At 41.6% G+C, this 20,857-nt stretch overlaps 1 protein-coding gene across 1 annotated transcript in view; it reads left to right on the top strand.

Moving 5' to 3' along the window:
- Nucleotides 1-20,857, top strand: part of LOC143925746 (tolloid-like protein 1) — a 122,026-nt gene that overhangs the window by 74,626 nt on the left and 26,543 nt on the right. The window contains exons 10-13 of the mRNA XM_077450198.1: nt 12,724-12,876; nt 14,523-14,640; nt 15,394-15,572; nt 16,195-16,279. Of these exons, the coding sequence (XP_077306324.1) occupies nt 12,724-12,876; nt 14,523-14,640; nt 15,394-15,572; nt 16,195-16,279 (535 nt within the window). The remainder of the gene's footprint in view (nt 1-12,723; nt 12,877-14,522; nt 14,641-15,393; nt 15,573-16,194; nt 16,280-20,857) is intronic.

Genomic DNA, 20,857 nt, shown 5'->3' with positions numbered 1-20,857 from the left:
GTTAAAAAAAGCGCTTGTAAAGCCTCATCTGCAGTCCCAATGTGAAAGCCCAAGAGCCCTTTCACAATGTCAGCACCCAAAAAACGCTTGTAAAGCGCCACTTAAACTAGCGGCGCTTTACCAGCGATTTGCAAGCATTATTGGGGCACTTTTAACCCCTGCTAGTGGCCAAATAAAGGGTTAAAAGCGCCCACAAAACGCTGCTGCCAATAGCGCTTTTCAGGCGCTTCTCCATTGATTTCAATGGGAAGGGGTGCTTTAGGAGTGGTGTATTCACCGCTGCAAACAAGCTGCATGCAGGACTTTTTTTGACGCCCTGCCAGCACAGCGCCTCAGTGTGAAAGCACTCTGGCTTTTACATTGGGATTGCAGTTGCGGCTTCTTTCAAGCGTTTTACAGGCGCTTTTTTTTTTTTAACGCTAAAGTGCCTGAAAAACGCTCCAGTGTGAAAGGGATCTCAGTGTGAAAGCACGTGGGCTTTTACATTTGGATTGCAGTTGCAGCTTCTTTCAAGCGCTTTACATGCGCTTTTTTTAATGCTAAAGCGCCTGAAAAACGCCCCAGTGTGAAAGGGGTCTAACCGCGCTCATTGGGCAATCAATCAGCATCATCACCTCTATTCAGATAGTAATGTGGGTTTTAGGCTTAATTCACACCTATGCATTTTTTTTGTGCATTTTGCAGATTTGCACTACAGAACGTGTTCCATAAGAAACCATGTTAGATGGACTTTAGTTCAAATCTGCAAAATGCAAAAAGCACCAAAACTGCATAGGTGTGAATCCAGCCTTAAGAAGAATTTTCCAGGTGTGATCCATTATATAAGCCTGTCCCACCTACCTAATATGATTTAGTTCAGGTCTGGACAAAAGGGTGTGTTGTGTGTCCAGAGGAGAGATTAAACAAGGAGTGTATTCATTGCACATGATGGGAATTGTTATACACGGAGAAGAGGATTTCATGGTTTTTGGCACACGGTTTTAAAGGATGAATATATTTGAATACAAAGAATGTGAACAATGAATGGATTTTAATCTCAATGAATTTCACAAATGTTATGACATCATTGTATTAACCACCTGACCTGCGAAAGATTTACCCCCCCTTCATGACCAGGCCAATTTTGCGATACGGCACTGCATTATTTTAACTGATTGCGCAAGGCTTACATAAATTAAATGCATGTCCTTTTTCCCCACAAATAAAGCTTTATTTTGGTTGTATTTTTTCACTTCTGTGGTTTTTATTTTTTGTGCTATAAAGAAAAACAGGCCCACAATTTGGAAAAAAAAAAGTATATTTTATTAAATAGTTATATTTTTTACTTTCTGCTATAAAACATCCAATAACAAAATAAAAAAAAAATCTAATTTTCTCATAAATTTTTGCCAATATGTATTCTGCTACACATTTTTGGTAAAAATCCCAAAAAGCTTATATTGATTGTAGATGCTACAACTTTTGCACAAACCAAACTATGGGTTATATACTAGAATTTTTATTTATTTATTATTACTAGTAATGGCGGCAATCAGCGACTTATATAGTGGGACTGCGATATTGCGGCAGACTAAGGCTACTTTCACACTGCAGTGCCCGGCCGTTCGCGCTAAAGCACAGCTCGTTTTTTGCGGCGCTTTTTACTTTAAAACAAAAAGTAAAAAGTCCAGTTTTACGGCACTTTGGAAGCACTGCCCATTCATTTCAATGGGCCGGGGGGGGGGGGCTTTGAGGGTGCTAAATACAGCACTCCTAAACCGCCCCAAAGATGCTGCTTTCAGGACTTTTCGTAGCGTCCCCCAAGTGCACCGCCTGGGTGTGAAAATATTCACTGGGGTTGATTTACTAAAGGAAAATCCACTTTGCACTACAAGTGAACTTGGAAGTGCAGTCGCTGTAGATCTGAGGGGAAGATCTGCTAATTACAGTATCCAATCACGTGCAACTAAAATGCTATTTTCCTTGCATGTCCCCTCGGATCTACAGCGATTTGCCTTTAAAAAAAAACCCACTCAAATGAATGGGCGGCGGTTTTCAGGTGCCATTTATAATGTTGAGTGCATGAAAACCGCCTCAGTTTGAAAGTAGACTGACACTTGTGAAACTTTTGGGGAACCAGTGACACTAATACAGTGATCAATGCTAAAAATATGCTCTGTCACTGTACTAATGACATTGTCTAGGAAGGGGTTAAACAGCTAGGGTGATCAAAGGGTTAAATGTGTGCTTAGCCAGTGTTTTGGTGTACACTGTGTGCTGCTTTTACTAAGGGTAGTGATGGATATTATTCCCTGCGTTGTAGGGAATGATGATTCATCACTTCCCAGCTGACAAGACAGAGCTCTGCCTTGTTTACATAGGTAGGGCTCCGTCCTGTGTGTCTTACCAACAATGGTAAGAGTACTCGCTGATCGCCTACTTTCACACTGATGCGGCAGAGCAGCATCTTTGGGGCATTTGGGAGTGCTGTAAATAGCCACAAAATGGGACTTTCTACCATTTTTGTGGGTAAAAAGCACCCCGCTAGCAGCCAAAAAGTGCTGCAAAAATGAGTGGCGCTAAGGCTACTTTCACAGAGACGCTTTACAGGCGCTACAGCGCTAAAAATAGTGCCTCTCCAGTATGAAAGCCCTAGGGATGGTCAAAAAAGTCCTGCAAGCCGCATTTTGCAGTGAGCGGTCTTATTCACCGCTCCCAAAGCGTCCCTTCCCATTGAAAACAGTGGGGCAGTGTCGCAAAACCGCTGGCATAGCACCGATGCAGTGGTGCTATGCCGGTGGTTTTAACCAGTGGCTGAATAGCGCCGCTAAGACGGTAAAGCGGCACTAAATATAGCGCCACAATGCCCCAGTCTGAAAGTAGCCTAAGTGAAGTACTATTAGTAATGTGTTGTAACATCAACTGTAAAGAATTAGGTCAACACAGTCCCAGAGAACCCATGCTAGTGTCCCAGATGCACTTTCAATTCCTTTGTGGCTACTTTCTACTTCAGTAGGGTCTTTCACCCCTCATAGCTCATAGCCTATAGTCAAATGCCAAACAGTCTTTTGTAGGCTGCAGCACCGGAATAGAGGGAAGATAGGAGAAATGGGCACCTGAAGAGGCGAATAATGGGAAGCAATGCATAAATGGTGTTGTAGACATCATTTAAGAATTCAGTTGGCCACTAGGGATGAGCTCAGGCGTGCTTGCATGGTCCACGTGCTGAGCCCGCCAGGAAGTTGGCGCAGCACTGCGCTAATCACAGGCAGTGAGACATTGCCCGATCTCTGCAGCCGCACATCGGGGCAATGTCTCACTGCCTGTGATTAGCGCAGTGCTGCGCCGACTTCCTGGCCCCTAAAACCACAGAGATGATCAAATACCACCAAAAGAAAGCTCTATTTATAAGAAAAAAAGGACGTCAATTTTGTTTGGGTACAACATTGCACAACTGCGCAATTGTCAGTTAAAGCGACCCAGTGCCGAATCGCAAAACGTGCTCTGATAGGAAGGGGGTAAAATCTTCCGGGGCTGAAATGGTTACAGGGACTTCAGCACTGATAATCCCCACCATAAGTCCCACCAGTGCTGCCTACCAGTGCTTATTAGTGCCCATCAGTTGAGAAAAATTACCTGTTTGAAAACTTATAACAAAACTATGAAAAAAAATTTACAAAATTTTCTCAAAAAATAAAACCCAGATGTGATTAAATACTACCAAAAGAAAGCTCTATGTGTGTGAAATAAATTATAAACATTTTATATGGGTACAGTGTTACACAATCACGCAAAAGTATGACAGCGCTAAAAGTGGTTAAAGTGGTGGTAGTATAAAAAAAATAAAAGAAAACCTGAATTTTTCACCCATGCTGGTATTACTACTGAAACTGGTGGAAATGGTTGGCTGAATTAAGAACACAGAAAAATACCATGATGTCCAAATGTACACTTGTGGTGGGGGAAGGGGACAAAACAAGTGATTGAGCCAAATTTTTTACTACCCCAACTACCCCCCTTAAGCTGCAAAAGATAATTAAATGGGGTTATAAAGATGACATGAACTTTTCTTCAAAGACGTTTGAAAGTAGGTTCAAAAATTGCAAGAGATGATCAAAGCTGGAATGACTTTAATCAAGCTATGGACATCCTTACACAAACACCTGTTGGTATAATACAATAGTACATGGCAACACCTCCCTCATTTAGTGTAACAAATTTCTAGTGACACGGAGCATCAAAGTATAATGAAGGGTGAGGCCAGCAGAATTGGCTAGTGGTATATATAGGAGGACATCAGAGGCTAGAACTAAGGTACTAAACCAGAAGCCTCTCGGAAAGGAGTCTCTACAGAGCAGCATAGAGAAAAATGGGGACCTTACTACGCCTTGCTGCTATGTGCAGTGTGTGCTTGGCTTTACCTGTTCAGGTGAGTACAAAACCATTACACAGGGCAGGTAAAACATGTTTGTTAATTAAAAATGATTTCCTTTAGTTTCACTTTAATCGAATATTTGATGACATTTGGAATATCAAGCATGTTTTCATGATGTGCTTAACATTTTCACTTCATTACTAATTTAAACCAATAAGTGTGGTTGGGTGATAACACCAGATCTGTTGATTTCTTACCAGGGATGAGCTCAGACATGTTTGAACCATCCTGAGCTGTGGGCTGGCTAGGAAGCCATTATTGTCAGCAGCCAAAGACAACAGAGGCATTCCCTTCCCTGCAGTCACACATAACCACGACACTACCTGCCTGGAGTTTGCATGTTCTCCCTGTGCCTGTGTGGGTTTCTTCTGGGTACTCTGGTTTCCTCCCACACTACAAAGACATGCATGTAGGTTAATTGGCTTCTGTCCCAAATTGGCCCTAGTATATGAATTGGGACCTTGGATTGTGGGCTCCTTGAGGGTAGGGACCGATGTGAGTGTGCAATGTACAGGGATAGGGACAATTGTAGACACTCAGGTTGAACTGGATGGACTGGTGTCTTTATTCAACCTTACTAACGATGTAACTATGTAACTATATATACACATGCCCCTTGCGGTTGCATCCATCTACAATTGGCTGTGGGCTTTGACAGCTTCTGCGCGGGATAGCTCAGGCTCATGTCCAAACATAGCTGAGCTCATTCCTATTACTTAATAAAAAACACATCTTAACAGCATTACCATTGAGTAGAACTGATCTGCAGAGTTTGAATTTCACAATTTTCTTTATTAACATTTCCTGTGAATGCCTTCATCTGTCATGAGAAATTCTAGCTTAAAACTTTTTTCTAAATTTAGGGGGGTAAGTAAAAAAATTGTTCTGGCAGTCCATGTCTTATGTGTATAAGTATTTGTTGTATATGTGACCTGACCTCAAAATTAGCCAAAAAATGTTCAGGGTTAGGGCCTATAACATTTCCCTTTGTTCTCCAAACACTTATTGTTATGGTGTAATGATTCATTTTCCAGTTCTTGTTAAAAAATGTCCCAATTGTAGGTTTTGATCAAAAGATGGAGGTTCCCATAGAATTCCACAACTCTTGACAAGTTCATGAATACTGGTGAAAGTCTTGGCTAAAACACCTAGTGTATTCTACAGAATTCAGACCAGCATTTTGTTTTTAAATTAGTTTCAACAGTATTGTCTGTTTTTGTAGTTTTTAGCTACTAGTCAGGACTAATTTAAATTACTACTTTTTCTATCCTACGGGAATAATCCCCACCCATCAGAATTTAAAGGACCTGAACTCTGATCCTTCATGCTGGGCAGGTGCAAAGCACCATACTGGATAAAATGTCTTCTTAGCCAATATGAACAGCAAATGCGATTATTATTCAGTAATATTGATAAGTCCTATTGAAAAATTTATGAAAATTTTAAAATGAAAATACAGTGGAAGGTTTTTCTAAAAAGGAGACAATTGGCTTCTATGATTCTGTAATCCTTACTAGACAAATTGATACGCAAGGTGTTGCTTATTGTCCACATAACATCCACCATTGTTGTTAATTGAATTGTATGTCTATTTTGTCAGAAATTACAAGAAAAGAAGAAGTGGGGGATAACAGAGACACAAGGTAAGATCTAAGGGACTTGTTAAAGTTATGTACAAGCATGAGCTGGTGGTCAGACTTGATTGGCAATTGGTTTGTCCAGTTATGAAGTTATGCAATTAAAAAACAGTATACAGACCAGAATATGTATTGTAGCCTGATGGTATGATTCCTAGATTTTATCAATCTTTGGATTATTCTAGGTGAACTGCAGGATTTAAAAATATCAAAATCTGGCCACAGACTTGACAAGACTTTTGGCTAAACAAGATCCGGTGACACTATAGCTGAAACACATCAGCAAAATCTTTTGGCCGTCTCGTCTTAAAAAGCTGGTCACCATTTTCAAAAGTAGGGACAAGCTGTAGAGAAGGCTAAGAGGGTACTTTCCACAGAACTTTTACACATTTTAATCTTTAACCACTTGTATACCAGCAACATATACAAACAGTGGCTGTTGGCACACGCCACAAGCCAACTGTCAGCTTTCTGTTGAAAGTGATTTGGATGAATGTAAAGCCCCCATGGTACTGATCTGCCACCCAAATACTTCTCACATGTGCTCCCAGCTCTGCTGTCCTTCCTGTCAGTTTGGAATAAGCATGGCAGGTATCAACAGCTGGAGAGGAGGGCAATCTTCCATCCAGTGAATGAACTCAGAAGTAACTAATATTTAACAGTGATGGGCTCACGTGTTTAGACGTAAGTGTGGGACCTATCTGAGCTATCCAGCCATGAAGCTGTCAAGGCCAACAGCCAGACATAGACAGTGGAGGCTTTCCATGCCCCAAAGCAACACATACACAAGGTGATGTCCACTCTGACAGATTCTTGGCAGGATATCTTAAGTGGTTTTGGATTTGTGTCCAAACATGCCTGAGCTCATCCGTAATATTTCTAACCTGCATGGTTTAGGAGATATCCCATGTATTTGCATGTGCAAACTGAAGCAATGGCATGTACGTGCCGTTTCCGGTGGCTCGTCATCGCAGCTCCAGCCAATCACAGCCCCAGAGCCGCGATACCCGGAAGTAACCCCCAGGAGTCATGATGCTGGCCGGTGCTGTGTACGGGCACCGCAGCAAGGGCTTAGATCTCAGGTGAGTATTACATAATGAGCTAGTATGCTATGCATACTAGCTCATTATGCCTTTTTCTTGCAGATGTTAGTTTTTTTGTTCTTTTTCAAAGTGGGTTTACAACCAATTTAACTTTTTCTATTTGTGCCTGGCCTGTCTCCCTTCTCTATTTACTTAAATATGAACTCTTAGGCTAGGTTCACACATGTCCGGCTGCAGTTTGCATTCCAGAGTCCGGTGCAGTTTTGTTTACCTGTTCAGGTGGGATTTTTATTTTTTTTTACTTGAATTTTCACTTAAACTGGACCCAAAAACGGACCGTGATGCCCTGGACATGTGTGAACTGGCTCCATTGAAAGCCATTCCGGTTTACATGTTATGTGAATTGGATGTGGTTAAAAACCTCATAAAATTAGCATAAATGTGAACTGAGCCTTAGAGGATCCAAGCATACTCATTTAGGTGATAACCTGTCAACAAGCCTCTGTGAATCAATGGACAACCTTGCATTACATGGCTGATCATCTTTTAATTAGCTAGCTAGACAAATGAGGCATAGGTTCCGACTTTATGATGTGAACAAGAGCAACCTTTAGGCCAAACTATATTGGCAAACGACACCTCCGCCATGACTCCAGTTATTAAAGGAAAGAGGGCTTAAATGGAAATACCGGGTAGTCGCTCACACCAACCCCATATGTAGTTCCATTCAGCCATATAATAGATTGGACTATACCGGTACTTGGTAATTGAAAAATACTAATGAAATTTAAAATCAATATAATGTTTAATAAAGATATAAAACAAAACAATAATGAAATATCACTTGAAGAAGTACAATAATATGCACATCACAGTTGAGGTATTCCTGACGGGTTCTCCATAGGGAACATTCAACCGTAGAGAGTGCACAATAAAATTTCCTCGACTAGTTTCGCGGGAAAAGGCCCGCTTCTTCAGGAGGATATCTATATAAAAGTATCACAATCATTAGATAATACACACATGTAAATATATAAGCAATACAGTTATCATAATGTTATTGATTTTACATACACACATTCCCTATATGTTTAAAAAGGAGATCAGCTCACCCTACTTCAAGGAACAGGCTGCAGGTAAGGAGATCCACAAAGTCCCCCCACGGTGAACATGGGGGATTGGTAAACGCCGGCTCTGAATAAATAATATTATAATAATTTCTCAATTAGGTAGGGGTATATCTTGAATTAAGGAAGGAAAGGGAAAGGGGGGGGGAGAGAGAGAAGGAGGACTTCGTGAGGGTGAAACCGTGATATTGGGTGACAAGAAAAAGTGGGGGGGGGGGGGGGGGTTGGTGTGAGCGACTACACCCGGTATTTCCATTTAAGCCCTCTTTCCTTTAAAAACTACAAATTCTGGATGATGGTACATTATACAATATTTATAAAGATTTAGACCAGAGGCGATACTCATAATATGACTCCAGTTACATGAACAAGAAAAAATGTGTTTGAAAATGAGACCCCCCCCCCCCCCCCCCGGTACTTTAATTTTCCTATATTAAGGTTTCACAAAATAAATGCAAATGTTCAGTTGGTAGGGTGAGTACAGTGTTACCCTTCTTACAGTATTTTTCTATAAGTCAACTTTGGTTACTACTTATCTCTGCAGGACCATTAGCTTGATCTGAACAAAATCCAGGCCTGTATATATACTATATAATAGTAAAATGATAACCCATGTAAGCTTTACACTGTATTTCTCCTCTTTACATGTGACACAACAGACGTTAGAACTGTGACTGACCTGATTTATGAAGCCAATAATAAAGGTAAGGTTTTGCGCTAAAATGATTAACAATCCTAAATAACAAAGTAAACGTTACTCTTAAAGTGTCACTAAACTCTCATCATACAAAATTATAAATAAATGGTGTACTCAGTCACTATGAGATTTGTTTTCTGTATTCTTTAACCACCTTTAGACCGGACCATTTTGCTGGTCAATGACCAGAGGTCTTTTTACAATTTGGCACTGCGCCGCTTTAACTGGTAATTGCGCGGTCATGCAATGTTGTACCCAAACAAAATTTGCGTCCTTTTCTTCCCACAAATAGAGCTTTCTTTTGATGGTATTTGATTGCCTCTGTGATTTTTATTTTTTGCGATATAAATGGAAAAAGACCGCAAATTTTGAAAAAAAAAGATATTTTCTACTTTTTGTTATTAGAAAAATCCAATAAACTCAATTTTAGTCATACATTTAGGCCGAAATGTATTCAGCCACATGTCTTTGGTAAAAAAAAAGTCAATAATTGTATATTTATTGGTTTGCGCAAAAGTTGTCACATCTACAAACTAAGGTACGTTTTCTGGAATTTACGCAGCTTTTAGTTTACGACTGCCTATCTCATTTCTTGAGGTGCTAAAATGTCAGGGCAGTACAAACCCCCCCCAAATGACCCCATTTTGGAAAGTAGACACCCTAAGGAAATTGATAAGTGGCATGTTGAGCCCATTGAATATTTTATTTTTTTGCCTCAAGCGATTGAATAATGACAAAAAAAAATTTTTTTTTTTTTTTTTTACACAAAGTTGTCACTAAATGATATATTGCTCACACATGCTATGGGCATATGTGAAATGACACCCCAAAATAAATTCTGCTGCTTCTCCTGAGTACGGGGATACCACATATGTGGGACTTTTTGGGAGCCTAGCCGCGTACGGGGCCCCGAAAACCAAGCACCGCCTTCAGGCTTTCTAAGGGCGTAAATTTTTGATTTCACTTCTCACTACCTATTACAGTTTTGAAGGCCATAAAATGCCAAGATGGCACAAAACCCCCACAAATGACCCCATTTTAGAAAGTAGACACCCCAAGCTATTTGCTGAGAGGCATTTTGAGTCCATGGAATATTTTATATTTTGCCACAAGTTGCGGGAAAATTACAAACTTTTTTTTTTTCACAAAGTTGTCACTAAATGATATATTGCTCACGCATGCCATGGGCATATGTGAAATGACACCCCAAAATAAATTCTGCTGCTTCTCCTGAGTACGGGGATACCACATATGTGGGACTTTTTGGGAGCCTAGCCGCGTACGGGGCCCCGAAAACCAAGAACCGCCTTCAGGCTTTCTAAGGGCGTTACAGTTTTGAAGGCCATAAAATGCCAAGATGGCACAAACCCCCCCCAAATGACCCCATTTTGGAAAGTAGACACCCCTAAATTTAGGGGTACACTAGTGAGACTAGGTAATAAATGGCGGGTGCCCTGAAACTATAAAAAAATAACTAACCAACCAGCGTCACCTGTAACAGTTATATGGTGATCACTGGTGAAAGGGTTAACTAGGGGGCAATCAGGGGGCTTTATGCGGTAGTATATGGGGGTCCCTGGCACTATAAAAAGCTGAGGCGAACCTAAATACCTACCTGCCTAACTAGCGTCACCTGTGACACTAATACAGCGATCAGAAAAACGATCGCTTATTAGGCTGGGTTCACACTGGAGCGATGCGGGAACGCCACGAATCCGCGGCCGGTTCCCGCATCGCATGCCTCCCGGCGGCAGTTCACACTGCCCTATGCGAACTGCTGGGAGTGTCAGTGAAATGTTAATGACACCCCCAGATCAGTTCGCATATCGCAGTGCGATCTGCAAACTCGGATCGCATGGTGTGAACACCCATGCGATCCGATTCTGCGGCGGACCAAAAAAAGGGTCCCGTGCGAATTTGCGGCGGGTGCGGCGGGTGCGGCGAATGGCTGAACTCGAATCGCAGAGATCGGATGTGATTTGCACTGCAGTGCGGTGCGAATCACATTAGTTCTCATAAACTGCTGCAATGTGAACCCAGCCTTAGTGACACTGGCGACGGGGGGTGATCACGGGGTTAAACCTTTATTGGGGGGTACATTAGAACTAAAGGGGGCTAACCCTAACTGCCCTAACAGTTATTACAGTCACAAATGACACCAATGCAAAAAAAATAAAATGCATTGGTGTCACTGTGACTGGGGGGGGCAGGGGTAATTGGGGGGGTGATCGGGGGGTAAAGGGGGGGTGTGAGTGTGCCTGGCATGTTCTACTGTGAAGTGTCGTGTTGGTGCAACTCACCGATTTTTTTTTTAATTTAAAATAGGTTGAATTAAAAATAAATATGACCTGACACAACCAGCAACTGCATGCCTCCATCCCTGATATGTTAATATAAAAGGAAGGAGAGATAATGGGACTTTGCATGAGGCACGTCATTGCAAAATGATGATGCATGAACTATATATGTATGTTAATATAAAATAAGATAATCCATGATATTGAGAAACAATATATCAATGAATATAATGTAATCATAAAAGATTAACATACCAAATATAATGATAAAGTATTTAATACAGACTATCTTTGGACATGATTGGTATAAGAAATTCAAAATAGATAATACAGATCATATAAACATGATTACACGATGAATTCATAACTTAGTCATACATCCAATATATAACAATATTAAAAATAAAAAAAGCATAATTTGGACAGGCTCGTCTTGGCACCCTTAGTTAGAAACACTGCGCGTTTCATGGCTTATTTAAAACACATACGACAAAATTGGGTAAACAAAGTGTAAATGATTTAAACATTTCTATGGTGCATGGAAAATTGTTTGGTTGTTTTAATCCCTAACCCGTTTTACTTTTCTCCCTACCTTTGGGTTTTGTTCTCTCTTCATTTTAGCATTGTCACATACAGTGCTTAAGCACATAACCCATTAAGAGTTTATAGTAGTGGGTTCCAAGATTGACACGTGTTGTGCAACTGATTATCACCTAACGAGTTCTCATTGTCTCACTTTGCCTTGGTCATTATTATGTGGAACAAATGATGGCAATGCTGGTTGTTCGTCATATGTTGTGTTATCTTTTAAAATTGTTCAATAAAAATTATTGGAACATAAAATTACAGTGCCATCATCCATATACAGAAAGGACCATGTAAACTAAACAGTGTGTGTTTAATATCACTTTAAAAAGGGAATTCTACCATCTTAAAAAAAAAAAGAAAAAAATATAGCATCTAAAATTGTCATAGGTTAAATTACCTTTTGGTTCAATCTGAAGCCCTTGTACTACAATCTTCTAAAACTGTCAAAAAATGCCATATATGTGATGGCCTTATCTACACAACACCACCAGAAATTAGGTTTCTTGCTTCTGTGATTGGCTTAACGATTTTATTAGATGTCTGCACTAAGATGTAGATAACTTTCAAATATAACTAATAGGGAAAACTTGTCCGGGTTTTATTGCCGTCTGTCTTCCTCTCTATTTGTCCTGTTTGTCGTTATCACTGAAAGTGAAATAAAAAATAAAAAAAAACACACAGATTGTGTTGTCCCCAGATAAGGACTAGAGTGAAAATCTTCCAATGTGTACCCTAGTTCTGATGACTCTAGGGAGGAGTATGGAGTCTACCAATGGGGACCCTTATGGTTTTTTTTTTTTCTTTCTAATCCTAAAAAAAGTCCCTTTAATGTACATGTATGTATGAATGCGATAACTGGATATTTTTAGGGCAGAATTTTGGATTAGATGACACACTCCCGCTTCCTTTAACTCTTTTAGGACCAATACTCTTTGGGGAATATGTAGTTGGGAATTTGGACATCGCTTACAGCAATAAAAGGATTGGTAGTGGATGCCCCAAGGACATCTGCCTGTGGGGAAAATCCAGTGATGGAAACGTTTATATTCCATACGTTATATCCAGCGACTATAGTAAGTACTTTTTTTTGTCTATCCATGTTAAAGTGGAATTTTGTCAAAAGACCTTCATTGATAATGATTTGCAATGTTACTTGTCCTACTGATGGAGAACCTACATTTTAAATGACTGATCCACTTTTAAAAGTATTGCATAATGCATAAAATGGCTATTGCAGTCTTACAGAGAATAATACAACTATCAACTTAGTGTTTAATAATGTCAACATGTATTAAAAGAACACTGTCCTCACAAGTGGTACAGCAGTAACTACCAATTGAAAGTTATTTGAAGTAGAACTATGACTTCCAATTAAAGAAAAGGTGCTACAGCATTTATTTGTAAGCACATTTGCACTTAACTTTTTCTTAACTGTGAGCTGCAGTGTCTGGGAGGGGGTGCACTTGAGACACAAGTGAGCTAGAATAGCCAATGTAGATTGGAAGAAACAAGAAACCCTTCCTTTAAATGATGAGTAAAACAAAGTTTGTCATCTCAAAAAACAAGCACTTTTATTCCTACTTATAGGACAGTGGGCCAAGATATGCAAATCCTAACTTTTAGGCTCCATGGTTTGCTCTACGTGGAGAGCCCATTGATATATACTACAGATCAGATACAGCCTAATTATACAAAGTCGGTCACTTCCCCTTGCATACAATGGTTTCTGATTCTGTGTGGGAAGCTAGTTTTTTTTGTGCTAGATATGGAACACATGAAGTAATGTTAGCCCTTGTACACACGGTCGGAGATTCCGACAACCAAATCCGTCGGATTTTGTCTGAAACTGTTGCATTCACACGGTCGGACAAAGTTGTCGGAAAATCCGACGTGATGACGTTATTTCGTTACGACGGGACTACGTTCAGGCTAGTAGCCAATAGCTTTGGTGTAGGAATTTGATCTGAGCATGCGTGGCACTTTGTCCGATCGGAATTCTCTACATATGATCGGAAGTATGTCCGATCGGAGCATTTTGTCTGAAAATTTTACCAACAAGTTGGAAGACTTGGTCCGACGGAAACAGTCCAATGTAGACCACACACAGTCGGAATATCCGACAAAACAGTCCGATCTGACACATTCTGCCGGAATCTCCGACCATGTGTACAAGGGCTTAGAGGAAAAGGGGAAGCTCAAAGTGACTGTTTTATACACTTTACTCTGTTTATCTTTGTGGCAGCAACTGGGATATCCATTTCTGGGCTCTATAATGGATTTCTTGCAATCAATGAAGCCCTTCTTTACATGACCCATTAAATACTCCACTCATAGGATCAGCTTTGACGAACACTCAACATAGGATAGTGTTTGGTGGGGCAGCCTCCCAATGTGTGCACACATTGAGGTTTATGGTTAACATGTTTGCAAGCTGTCTCGTGGAGCGTGTAGACATACCAACGTGTCTGTTAAAGCTGATCCAATCTGAAGGGTCACTTAAAGGGTGGATTTTTGTCACAGTGATGTACTGTTGCTAGATACAGTATCCAATCTGATAGTTAACCAGCTTGGTAAACCAGTCCAAAGTAAACCCAAAAGTCCTTCCTTTACAATACTGCAAAGTGAAAAATACATAAAGCTATCACTGCCATTTAAATAAATGTATACTGAGAAAAGAATAAAGTCTGTTTAGTTATATAGTCATCTCTATCTTCTACAGGTGACTCCCAATCACAAGTAATACAGTCTGCAATGAAGGACATTGAAAGCCTCACATGTATCCGTTATATCAAGCAGACATCAGAGGTTGATTACCTTAGATATCAGCCTCGGGATGGGTATGTAATGACTAACATGTGTTCAAATATGTCCATGCAGGGTAAAGCAACAGGTTAATAGCAGTTCTTACCATTAGATGAATGTATGTTTGATGAGCTTCCCTGTTCTATTCATCCCCTTGGAGTGAGGTCAGTGGTGTATCCCCCATGTGTGCGGTGCACACAGGCTCAAGGGAAGTGAAGCCCACTGTGCCCTCACACATTGCACAACATATGTGGGAAAACAGTTAAGTTCGACCTTTTGTACTCTAGCTGTGTTAGATCTGTCACTTACTACTAACCTCTGTACTCTGTCACTATTGACCACGATCTCTGTAGTAAGTGACTCACAGGACAGTAGTAAATGATGTAGAGTTCAGGGGTCAGTAGTAAGAAGCATTATTCGGGGGTCAGGAGTAAGATGCAGAGTTATGGAGTCAGTAGTTAATGTCAAAGAGTTTGGAGGTCAGTACTAAGTATCTCTGAACATGTACCCCAAATGTCTAATGTTGGCCACTTACTCATCCAATGTACAGATACTGTGCTTTAATTTTTATTCACACCTCTTTAAGCCACTCCCAATATTTAGTGCAATTTGAAGTCTCCTACTTTTTTGTACTTGTTTCCAGGCAGGAGGGCAAAGTTTTAAATCCTGCACACAGGCCCACTGCTTTCAAAAATTAGCCCTTGAGTGAAGTATAATATTAATGAGATTGTGTTCCAGCTCACTGCCATCCTCTAGGTTTCAGACTACAGCTGCAGTTTTTTTTTCAGATGCTGGTCTATGGTTGGACGAATCGGAGGTCAACAGACTATCTCTTTGGATATATCAGGCTGTATATCGAAGGGAATCGCCATCCATGAATCCCTACATGCCCTAGGTCTCCACCACGAACATATGAGGAATGACAGAGATGGATATGTGAATGTCCTGTGGAATAACATCCAAGACGGTATGTAAATGAAGCAATTTGCAGGGTTTTCAGCTGAGGCACTGAAGCCATTGAAACAGTATGGCCCAAATCACAGTTGACCTTTGTTGAGGTCCACTGTTGGAATCTCTACACACAACCAATGAACATCAACTTTCTAGAACTAGTGTCACATGACAACATTTTAGAACATCACACACTCTCAAAATGCTGTATCTGTGCCTGCCTTATCCATTAGATATCCTGCTAACAGGCTTCTATTTAATGCTGGCCTTATATCTGATGGTCTACGCACTTGGTCACATTTCTGCTGAAGGTTAGGATCAGTTCTGATTGGCTTATCCTCGCCTTCAGGAGAGATCAGATGATCTTTGTTTCTTTATTCTTATTCTCTCTGAAATGGCAGAACCAAAACACAATAACTGAAATGTTCACCGGGACTGAGGATGTCCTTGGGTGGTAAGTAGAGTCCAGGCTGCACAGTGAAAACAATGTAGGTTTGGAGAATGTGGAGCTGACTAAAAAAGTGCATCTGAAGAGCGACAGTGCTAAAACTGAATACTGGCACCATAAAAATGATTAATAACTAATCATATTGTGTTTTTGTTACTGGTGTGAATATCTGTTTTGGCTTTCATTTTAGGCCTTGCGTATGCTTTTAATAAGACCGATACCTTCAATGTGGATCTCACCAAATACGATTATGGCTCCATCATGCATTATTCCAAGTGAGTCTAGTTTGCTGTAGACTACTTTTACTAGAAATGTGTATTTTAATCTTCCAGCTTAATGAGGCACAGAAGTGTTTTTTTTTTTTTTTTTATACGTTATACCAATTTTCTTCTATTAACCACTTCAATACCAGGCACTTAAACACCTTCCTGCCCAGACCAATTTTGAGTTTTCAGCGCTGTCGCACTTTGAATGACAATTGCGCGGTCATGCTACACTGTACCCAAATGAAATTTTTATCATTTTTTCCCACAAATAGAGCTTTCTTTTGGTGGTATTTGATCACCTCTGCGGTTTTTATTTTTTGCTAAACAAATAAAAAAATACCGAAAATTTTGAAGAAAATTTTTTTTTTTTGTTTCAGTTTCAAAACTTTGCAAATATGTAAGTTTTCTCCTTCACTGATGGGGTTACACTGATGGGCAATGATAAGGCGGCACTGATGGGCACCGATGAGGTGGCACCAATGAAGTGGCACTGATGAGGTGGCATTGATGGACACCGATATGTGGCACTGATGGGTGGCACTGATGGGCGACACGGATGGGCACTGATAGGTGGCACAAATTGGCACTGATAGCTGGCATGGATGGGCATGGATAGGTGGCACAGGTGGGCATGGGTAGTCGGCACAGGTAGGCGGCACAGGTGGGCATGGGTAGTCGGCACAGGTGGGCATGGGTAGTCGGCACAGGTAGGCGGCACAGGTGGGCATGGATAGGCGGCACAGGTGGGCATGGATGGGCACTGATAGTACAATATATTATAATACAATGCCGCCTAATGGATGCCAATCAGTGCCAAACAATAATGCATGCCAATCAGTGATGCCCATTGTGGGCACTGATTGGCATCCATTGTGGCACTGACTGGAATCCCTGGTGGTCTAGGGTGGCATACCTTGTCCTGGGCATCCCTGGTGGTCTGGTGGCGTCCCTGGTGGTCCAGTTTGGGCATCCTCGGGGGGGGGGGGGGGGCTGTGCTGATAATCGATCAGCACAGACCCCCCCCCTGTCAGAGGAGCAGCCGATCGGCTCTCCTCTACTCGCGTCTGACAGACGCGAGTGAGGAAAAGCCGATCACCGGCTTTTCCTATTTACACTGTGATCAGCCGTGATTGGACACGGCTGATCACGTGGTAAATAGTCTCCGTCGGAGACTCTTTACCGAGATCGTAGTTGCCGGGTGTCAGACTGACACCCCGCAACAACGATCGCCGCGATGCGCGCCCCCGGGGGCGCGCAGCGGCTCATAATCCTGATCACGTCATATGACGTCCGATCAGGATTATGCAACCACTTTGCCACCGTCTATTTGTTATAGGGCGGGCGGCAAGTGGTTAAATTTCTACTGCTGTTTGTGACCCTGTTGGGAGGATTTCATTTCCTCTTTCTGACAGCAGGGCAAAAAATGAACAGAGTGGTTGTTAAAGGGACAGTATTAATCTGACAGCGTCTAACCCCTAAAAATTTTACTGATATAGTGTTGATGAGGTTTGTGTTCCCACAGGGAAGATTTTTCATTACATCCTTTCCAGATACCTAACAAACATTAGAGAAAATCTATTCATTGGGTATGCAGGTAACGCACAAAAACCCACAATTTTATTTGTTCCTCAGTCTGTTTCTGTTCAACCCATTTGCAATGACTGAGAATGCAGATCAAAGTATTCTGGTTGGAGGGCTGTCCCCCTGTCAGAACACAACATCTCAGTGGTTAAGATCGCTTTACTAATATCAGACTATTAGTAAAGCATCTGACCGGAGCCTCCAGTTTTTTTTTTTACTAAATGTGTTGTGTGTAACAGGCTTTAGAGTCTCATCTGGAATAAAAAGCAGATCACTCTCTCTCCATCATTCTAAGCTAGCGTTTCTCAACTCCAGTCCTCAAGGCGCCCCAACAGATCATGTTTTCAGGATTTCCCTCAGATGAAACAGCTGGGGTAATTACTAAGGCAATGAAACTGATCAAATCACCTGTGCAAAATAATGGAGAGCCTGAAAACATGACCTGTTGGGGCACCTTGAGGACTGGAGTTGAGAAACATTGTACTATGAAGTAAAAACTTGGATTGCAAGCATAATTCATTCTGGAAACATGCTTGTAATCCAAAGCACTTGCACATATAAAAGCAAATTTCCCTATAGGAAATAATGGAACCTCAGATGATTTGTTCCACAACCATTTATTCATAAGTCCTTCAGTCAGTTTATAGTCTATATAAAAAGATTATAGCAAATGTGATAGATTGTGTAACCTTAACCACTTGCTTACTGGGCACTTAAACCCCCCTCAGTCCCAGACCAATTGTCAGCTTTCAGCGCTGATGCACTTTGAATGACAATTGCACGGCCATACAACACTGTACCCAAATGAAATTTTTATCATTTTTTTCCCACAAATAGAGCTTTCTTTTGGTGGTATTTAGTTACAGCTCAGAGTTTTATTTTTTGCTAAACAAACAAAGAAAGATGCAAAAAAAAAAAAAAAAAAAAAAATCATGTTTAATAGTTTGTTATAAAATTTTGCAAACGGGTCATTTTTCTCCTTCATTGAAGTGCGCTGATTAGGCGGCACTGATAGGCTGCACTGGTGGGCACTGATAGGCTGCACTGGTGGGCACTGATAGGCTGCACTGGTGGGCACTGATAGGCATAGTTAAGGCGGCACTATTAGGCACAGATAAGGCGGCACTGATAGGTGGCACTGCTGGGCACTGGTAGATGACACTGATGGGCACGGATAAGTGGCACTGGGGTGCAGCACCTTTGAGGCAGATTGTGGGCACTGCTGGGTGGCACTTACTTTTAAAACATTTGGCACTGCAGGGGGCAGGTGGGCACTGGCAGGGGGCAGGTGGGCACTAGCAGGGCTGGCCGTGATCGGGACTGATGTCCTGATCACGGCCGCCGGTGATCGGCTTTTTTTTTTTCTCCTCGCGCTGTCAGCGCGAGGAGGAATGATAGCCGATTACCGGCTCTGTTATATCACATGATCAGCTGTCATTGGCTGACAGCTGATCACGTGATAAGGGGTCGGGATCGACCCCTTGCACGGATCGGTGATCAGGCGAGTCTCATGGACTCGCCGATCACAGAGCGCGCCGCGCGCGCCCCTCAGGCCACTCGTGCACGGGACGACGTCAATAGACGTAGTCCCGGAAAAGGAGATCCGCGCTGTAGCCGTCATTTGGCTATAGCGCGGATCTCAAGTGGTTAAAAATGTCCATCCACAAATGGCAGCCTCCACAAGGGGATTAGAAGCAAAATCCAGCAGGAATTAGAGTATAAAAGAGAAGAGAGGTGCCTCTAAGTGAAGCAATATGGTTACATTTATTGAAGGTCCAACATTTAGCAACTCACATGGATGATGATTAAAAGAGGCACATCTACATATGTAAGCATCCGGGGTAAAGCTGTCCACATAGACCATCCTCTACACCGCCGGCTCTCACCGCTGTCAGTCTGCAATCGTGACCCGGAAGACTACCCTGCAGCAGAGCGATCTAAAAAGGAGGCTTGAAGCGCAACATGGAAGGGATGACATAGATGGTGGTGCAGAGGATTGCTAAATGTTATACCTTCATTAAATGTAACCATATTGCTACACTTAGGAGGCACCTCTGAGACATGACGCTGCTTGTACATCAAGTCAAAGTTTTAGTTGAAATTTTTGCCTTTTCCTTTAAAAACACTCAACACCAAGTTACACTCGATCCTAGGTTTTACTGTACTAATGCATACAATGGACTGTAAAAAAATGTATCTTACAGTTCTGTTTGCACTGAGGAAACTAAGCAATGTTTTTAATAAACATAATTGGGAACCAATCAGTGGGCCAGAGAATGCGGGACAGGGGATGAAGAATGGGGTAGGTCTATCAGCAGCATGCTGTATGTAATGATTGCAGCATGCACCAGTAGTTTAAATGGTTTTGGCCTACTGAATTAATTAAACTAAAGCTTATTGCCGCGACCACTGTCCCACAGTAAAATATGGGGCTAACAGTGGTGAAGGAAGGTATGAGGAGGTTAAAAAAAAAAGAAAATGTCCCTATGTCAGTGGGAAGAAAACTAGCTATGGTGTCAGTCCAAGGCATCAGTGGGATTAAGGACTGAATCTAGAATGTGGGGGTTCTGTGGGATATATTGAAGAAAGGGGCCCTGGTTGGCCCCAAGGGGTTTGATGGACTCTTTGGGGCTTAAAGGGGGAGAGGGAATTTCTAAGTTTATACCTACTTCACTTGTCTTGATGTACTCAAAGTTCAGACCTCTATCACAGAGCCCACCAAAAAACGATGGCTGCTTTTTCTGTCTCTGGTCATGTGATGGCACATGAAAAAAGGTGAGACAAGAAGAGAAGCAGTCTGCCGTCATACCCCAGTGTTATCTGCATTAAGGTGGTCTTGCTCTCACCCCCTCTCATCGTTCTCTTCCACCCCAAGTAGTCTTCCATTGGTCGGAGGTGAGAACAGAATCCTAACTCCAGCAGTTATCCATTCTCTGCCTTGCAAGAATGACTCTATGGTCACTCAGTAAACAACTGGAGAACTGAGCCCGGCACCCAGAGAGCTAA

Source organism: Lithobates pipiens, unplaced genomic scaffold (genome assembly GCF_037356315.1).
Source record: "Lithobates pipiens isolate NorthernLeopardFrog02 unplaced genomic scaffold, aLitPip1_a1.2 Scaffold_22, whole genome shotgun sequence".
Classification (NCBI taxonomy): Eukaryota; Metazoa; Chordata; class Amphibia; order Anura; family Ranidae; genus Lithobates; species Lithobates pipiens.
This window is presented reverse-complemented; position numbering and strand designations above follow the sequence as displayed.